The sequence below is a fragment of the Hipposideros armiger genome, unplaced genomic scaffold, assembly GCF_001890085.2.
Source record: "Hipposideros armiger isolate ML-2016 unplaced genomic scaffold, ASM189008v1 scaffold_126, whole genome shotgun sequence".
Lineage (NCBI taxonomy): Eukaryota > Metazoa > Chordata > Mammalia > Chiroptera > Hipposideridae > Hipposideros > Hipposideros armiger.
In genome coordinates, this window is record NW_017731476.1 from 1,632,253 (window position 1) to 1,639,296 (window position 7,044).

Consider the following 7,044-nt stretch of genomic DNA (forward strand, 5'->3'; position numbering starts at 1 on the left):
TGATCTGCCTCACCCGGGAAGAGCGCAACGATGGCTCAGCTGAAAAAAAAAAAAAAAAAAAAAGAATAGGCAACAAAAAGCAAAAACAAACAAGTGGTACTACATCAAACTAAAAAAACCATCAACAAAATGAAAGCGCAGCCTAACGAATACAAGAAAATATTTGCAGATCGTATATCTGATAATGGATTAATATCCAAAATATATAAAGAACTCCTACAACTCAATAGAAAAAAATCCAATTAAAAAAAGGGCAGAGGATCTGAACAGAGACATTTTCCCAAAGAAGACATACAAATGGCCAACATAAAAAGATGCTCCACATCACTGATCATCAGGGAAATGAAAATCATAACCACAGTGAGGCATCAAACCTGTTAGACTGGCAATTATCAAGAAGACAAGAAATAAATGTTGGAGAAGATGTGGAGAAAAGGAAACCGTCATGATGGGAATGTAAACTGGTGTAGCCACTGTGGAAAACAGTATGGAGGTTCCTCAAAAAATTAAAAATAGACTACCAATGATCCAACAATTCCGCTGCTTGGTAAAGTAGTCCCCTCTTAGCTCTAGTTTCATTTTCTATGGTTTCAGTTACCCAAAGTCACCCTCAGTCTGAAAATATTACATGGAAAATTCCAGAAGTAATTCCTAAGTTTAACTCAGCACACCGTTGTGAGTGGCGTGGTAAAAATCTTGCAGCGCCCCACTCCATTCCAGGAATCATCCCTTTGTCCAGCGTATCCAACACTGTATCCGTTACCTGCCTGCTTAGTCACTCAGTAACCATCTTGGTTATCAGATTGAGTGTCATGCTATGGCAGTGCTTGTGTTCAAGTTACCCTTACTTTACTTAATTAATGGCCCCAAAGCACTGGATCAGTGATGCCGGCAAGTGTTATGTATACATAGGAAAAAACAGCATATATAGGGTTCGGTACTATCCACAGTTTCAGGCATCCACTGGAGGTCTTAGAATATAACCCCCTCAGGTAAGGGGGGACTACTGACTGTATTTCTCAGAAGTAGTCAAAATACTCTCGAAAAGATATCTGCAACCCCACGTTCACTGCATTGTTTACAACAGCCAAGACACGGAAGCAACCTACGTGCCTACCAATGGGTGAATGAATAAAGAAAATGTAATATTGGGTTGTCAGAAAAGTCATGATGTATTTTTTTCTACGTTTTTTCCTTGAAAAAATGTTTCATGACTTTTGCGACAACCCAATACATATACACAAGGGAATATTATTCAGCCACAAAAGAGAATCCTGCCATTTGCAACATGGACGGACCTTGAGGGCATTATGCTAAGTGAATTAAGTCAGACAGAAAAAGACAAATAACTATGATTTCACTTATATATGGAACCTAGAAAACCCGCAACCTCACAGAGAACAAATTGGTGGCTGCTAGAGGCAGGGGTGGGGGATGAATGAAAAGGGGGAAGGTGAGGGAAAACAATATTCGGTGTGACACACCATCATACCATCCTTGCACAGGGGCCATGTGAATCCTTTGTGTATCGTTCTGTTTTAACCTATGTGCTGCTGAAGCAAACATGCCAACACATCATTGTAAAGACACACCTGCTATGGGACAGTCTCAGAGATGAGGGGAGGGTCCTACAGCTGCCAGTGCAGACAGGCCCCACCATAATACTGTCACCTCTGTGTAAAAAGGGCCTTGCATGCTTTGCTAATTTATTTGTACACTGTTTGAGTCTCTTTATTACCAGAATGTTAGAGAATTAAAATAAGGAAAAGACAATAAATATTTGTCCTTTCTCAATTATCCACTAAGGACTTCCTTCAGGAAAGCCGTTTCTGGGTCGTCTGAGGACAATAAGCTGTGCCCACTTAGGCAGCGCAGCGCAGTCACTCCTGGCTCAAGTCTCTTCCTTGAACCCCAACCAAACTCACCATCTCCACCTGGATGTCCCTTAGTCACCTCAAACCGAGTATGGCCAGAGCCAAATTCTACTCCCCACGTTCTCCTCACTCCAATACACTGCTCCTAGCCTTCCCCAACCTGTGGAAGCAGCCACTCCAGGCCAGAAACCAAGAGGCCAGCTCCCTTCTCCTTTGCATGCCCACAACTGTCTAAACTGTCTACTAGCAATTCCTATCAGCTCTACCCCAGAACACTCCCAGAACCCCCGCTACCCTGATTCACACTGTCACCTCCTCCCCCCAGGCTCTCCCAGCTGGCTCCTCGCTGTTCTTGGAGCTTCCACCCCCACCACCTGTACTTACTCATATAACAGGGCAGCAGGCCCTGCCTCTCCTCCGCTGGCCCCACATCACTCAGGTCAGTGTTAAAGGGTTCCAAGGGCCCCAAGGCCCCTCCCGCATGGATTTCCCCATAGCAGGGCACAGCAATGTGACAAAGCACGCTCGTGCCTGTCCTCTCTGCTGAGTGCTAATCCACAGAGCCAGGTGCAGCAGGGTGCTCCCCCTCTTCTACTCTTTAGCACCTTGGGGGAGCTACACCTTTCCAGGTAAGAATTAGGTCATCACAGATGCTCGTGCACAGTTGTGCACACACACAGGTCCTCCTAGGCCAGCCAAGACCTCGCTCCACTGAACATGCTGCACATGTGCTTATTTTCTTTAACGGGCAAGTAAATACTCAACAGACTTCAACTGCTGTAAATACCACTGCGATGAAAGGTGCAGGGGTTTCCTCGGGGGCGTGTGCTGCGCTGGGCTCACCTCCTGCTTAGCCATTCCTCTCGCTCCCTCTCTTCTCTCCTCCTCAAGCGATCCAGATTTCTCTTCTCCTGCTTTTCAGCCACAGTTTTCTAAATAAATGAAAAATTGGAAAATGAGAAAAGAGTAATTTACACAAACTAGAGTGTCAATATTTGACAAAACACGTTTGGATGACCTCAGCATGGGTGATTTAAAAATCTAAGAGAAACTCTTATAAAAAAACAAAACAGGAACTTGATCATTTAAAAACTTCTTAAACAATGAAAAGTGGAAAACGTGAAAAAAAACAGCTTTATCATTACATTTTATAAATTCAGTGACAAACTGCATATCCTAAGAGGTGCTGTACTTCTAAGTCATGGAAAGTTTATTATGTTGCTTCAAACCAATCCAGAAAGGTAGTTTTTATCCAAAGGAGAATCCACAAACTTTATGGTGAAAGAGAATACGTGTGTCTGACTGAACACATCCTGCTGCTGGGAACCAAGCGCCTGCTGCCAAGGAGCAGCCCATCTCCGGGTGCAGAGGGCTGCACAAGCTTTAGACTGGCCTCCTGGCAACAGCAGGCCAGGGGAGGTGGACCATGAACCCTCCACAACCCCACGCTTAACACATGGCTCATGGGGTTTGTGAACACAACAGGCAGGAGAAAGCCTTGAGAAATCATACTCCTGGAACACAAGTAACAGAGTTTAGCCCAAAACACTAGGTCCAATTTGCACACCCCCAACATCAACTCAAAGTCTTTCAATGCCCTCATCTCTATGCCCAGTAGGGAAGTCAGTCAGAGCCCGTGAGATAAGGGGTCATCATCAGTCTTCTCGTGTCCATGGAGGAACCCAGAAAAAAGACCTTAAACCCCGGTGTGGACTGGAGCCAGGCCCCAGGAAGAGAAGGCATGGCAAGGGCTGGGAGAGAGGCTGGCTCTCTCCCCAGAGCACTCTCCAGGTACAAGAGCCTTCCTGTCTGGCACCTTCAGCTCTACCCTGTAGTTCCACTCTGCCCACGCCTAGTGCAGGCACATGCAATGCAGATTATGGTTCATGATGGCAGTCTCAGCACTTCCACTTCCATGCACTTTTCTAAGATAAATCTGACTGCGAACACACCTGTGGTCTGGCATCATTTCCTTTCCAAACCCTTCCCACTCCCCCAAAACTACTCTCCCACCTGCGTTTACTTTGGTGTGTGGCCGTAAGGTGTGAACATCCCTGGGACCACTGTGAGGGAAGACATCTCTGATGAAGCTACTCCCGCCCCCACCTTTATCATTAAGACATGTACTTTCAAATACATTTTCTGTTGTTAGTTTAATAGCTATTTATCAAAATCTGTACTACATCTGTGTGGGTCAACTACATACTGCTTTATAAATGCAAATATAAAACATGCTTCCTAGATCAAGTTAGTGATTAAGTTTTCAAAGTTTCAGGGAAAATTTTTTTCAATATATTCACATTTCTGATGCACAGATTCATGTTTTTTAAAAAAAGGTTTTCAGGTATAAAAAATATCAGGACAGGGCCTGGTTAAGAGTTGGCTTGGAATGCCACCTCTAAGCAACAGGGCCCCGGTTCAGATCCCACATGAGGCCAGTGACACTGCGTCCTCTACAGCTAAGATGGTGAACAACAGCTCAACCTGGAGCTGGGCTGCTGTGAGTCACCGTGAGCGACTGTCCAATGGCTGGCGACCGATCTGCCTCACCCAGGAAAAGTGCAATGATAGTACCAACATGGGCCAGTGAAGCAACATCCTCCACAACTAGACTGAAAAACAAAAGGACAGAAACTTCTCTGTTCCCTTCCCCCAAGCCCCCAATAAAAATTTTTTTTAAATCTAAAAATAAACAAACAAATAAATAAATAAATAAACATCAGGACAAAACCATGGGGTGATATGGAATGGAAACACAATTTAAAGGAGAAATAGGCATGAGCCATTACCCACTGCTAAGGAGATATTTTTAATAAGGATGGCAGTGGACATATTATTATTGATGTTCTACTGACTATATAGAAAGTATTTTTACATCTTTGATACCCATAAAAAATTCCGACTTAAAAATGTGTGACAAAGTATATCATTTTTCAAAATTCTATCAGAAGCACAGGAGCAAAATATGTCAAGACGAAGGGCTGAGAACAGCCTCACTGCCAGCCCAGGTTCCTCTCCTGGTGCCGAGACCACACATCACCTACTGGGGACTCTTCCTTGCAAGGGTGCAGAGCCCTGCCACCTTCCGCTCCTTCCTGGGGGACACACAGGAGCCTCAGCCTTTTTTTTTCTTTTTAAGATTTTATTGGGGAGTTGGGGGAGGGGGACAGCACTGGGGAATCGGGGGAAGGGGAACAGACAAGTTGCTGTCCTTTTGTTCTTCAGTCTAGTTGTGGAGGATGTCGCTTCACTGGCCCATGTTGGTATTATCATTGCGCTCTTCCCGGCTAAGGCAGATCTGTCGCCAGCCTCTGGATGGCCGCTCACAGCGGCTCTTGGCAGCTCATACCGGCTGCTGGCCGCTCACGGTAGCTTATGGCAGCCCACTGCAGCAGGGGCTGCAGTCTACACCATCGCCGGTGACTCATGGCACCCCAGTTCCAGGTCGAGCTGCTGCTCACCATCTTAGCTATAGAGGGTGCAGTGTCACTGGCCCTCATGTGGGATCCGAACCAGGGCCCTGCTGCTCAGAGCTGGTGTCCCAAGCCAGCTCTTAAGCAACGCGCCACTTGGCCAGCCCCACAGGAGCTTCAGCCTTGATTATCATGGTGTCCTATATACAGTCAGGTGCCACGTGGCTGTCCTCCCACCAGACTTCAGGTGTCTGGAGGAAGGCCCACACATTTCCCAGTGTCCCAGCCTCAGCACACAGCAGGGAAGACTCCGTCAGTTTAAAGAACAATTCTAAGTATCTGAAACATGTTCACCTTCCTTCGTAGAGTTCCATACCCAAGATGTCAAACGTTTTATAACTTAACCCAGGAAATTGAGAAGCCTTGAGGAAGGGACAGCGGGGCAGCTGAGGAGCAGGGCTATCAGGAAACCTCCATCCCCTCTCGTCCCGAGGAGGCTCACAGCCAGGGCCAGATGTGTGATCGCCCGTCCGGCCGAAGCACTCTCCATGTACCAGCCTCTGTCCAAGGAGGAAAACTAGAAACTGCTGGTTCTTGCCTGTCTCCCAACAGAAGTAATTTTGGAGATGTGCACGAGCTGCCTGGAAGCTGTACTGGACCCTGTCATTATCTTCGTAAACAAGGGGTTGCAGACTAAGTAAATACCCAAGGCCCCTCAGGTGTCTTGTGTGAACGAAGTGCTGAAACTGAGGATTTCACTATAAAACTCAAAGGCATGTTCTTAGAGAGGATCAGAGCACAAAGTTTTCTATTGGGTTGTCGGAAAAGTCATGACACATTTTTTCAACAAAAAAACAGAAAAAATACGTCATGACTTTTCCGACAACCCAATAGAAGGAAAGAAATGTGAGGACAATCACGAGACTTCTCAGGTTTCTCAAGAAATACAGTCCATGAACATACCCTCAACTGATCAAGCTTCTCACGGATCTGAATGAACCCCAAGTGCAACTTGCCCCCGAAATGGTCTGCGAGGCGACGGTCATTGTCGTGGAGTCCAAGGTAGGCTGAGCAGACTTCACAGACACGCAACTTCTGCTGCTGAAAACTGGACGCAGGCATGGAATTTCTGTATTCTTCCTGGAGAGAGGGAAAAGTGATGAAAGTGAGGTACACAGGACTGCCACTAAATAGTCAATATGCCAAAAGGAGATAGGAATCTGAAGGGACTATAGGTGTGACTTATAAATAAATAAAAACTAGGTCATTTACAAAGCTTCAGATATAGGTACCCAATTCAATTTCATCTTTTTCTTAAGAAATGAAATAACAGTCATAATTTCAAAGCAACAAGGAACATTCAAAACACTATATAAAGCAGGACGCTGCCTGTTTTCAGAGACCAGCAGGGAAGGTAAGTCTGACACACATGCTGGGGAGCCCTATTGAGACCAGTGGGGCAAGGACTCTTCACCAGGGGCCTTCAAGAAACCAACACCAAACCAAACGAATTAAGCAAGGAACACAAGTGCCATCCACAGGATGTGTGTCTAGGAAACTGTATCCCAATGCAGCCCCAAAAGATAAAATGTGGAAGGACAAATATGAGTACATTAAACTCTCTCTTCAAAAAAGAAAGTGCGCACAACAAAACGGAACAAAACACTCCCCTCCTGCAGTCCCTACAGTTGGAGTCCAACCACAACAAGTCACTCACTCAGCCTCAAAACACAGGAGATACAAGAGTAAACCAGGAC

At 45.7% G+C, this 7,044-nt stretch overlaps 1 protein-coding gene across 1 annotated transcript in view; it reads right to left on the reverse strand.

Annotated features, from left to right (window-relative positions):
• LUC7L (LUC7 like) overlaps positions 1 to 7,044 on the reverse strand; it is a 47,871-nt gene that overhangs the window by 2,902 nt on the left and 37,925 nt on the right. Inside the window, exons 5-6 of the mRNA XM_019648447.1 lie at positions 6,251 to 6,427; positions 2,718 to 2,806 (exon numbers count right to left, since the gene is read on the reverse strand). Coding sequence (XP_019503992.1) covers positions 2,718 to 2,806; positions 6,251 to 6,427 — 266 coding nt within the window. The remainder of the gene's footprint in view (positions 1 to 2,717; positions 2,807 to 6,250; positions 6,428 to 7,044) is intronic.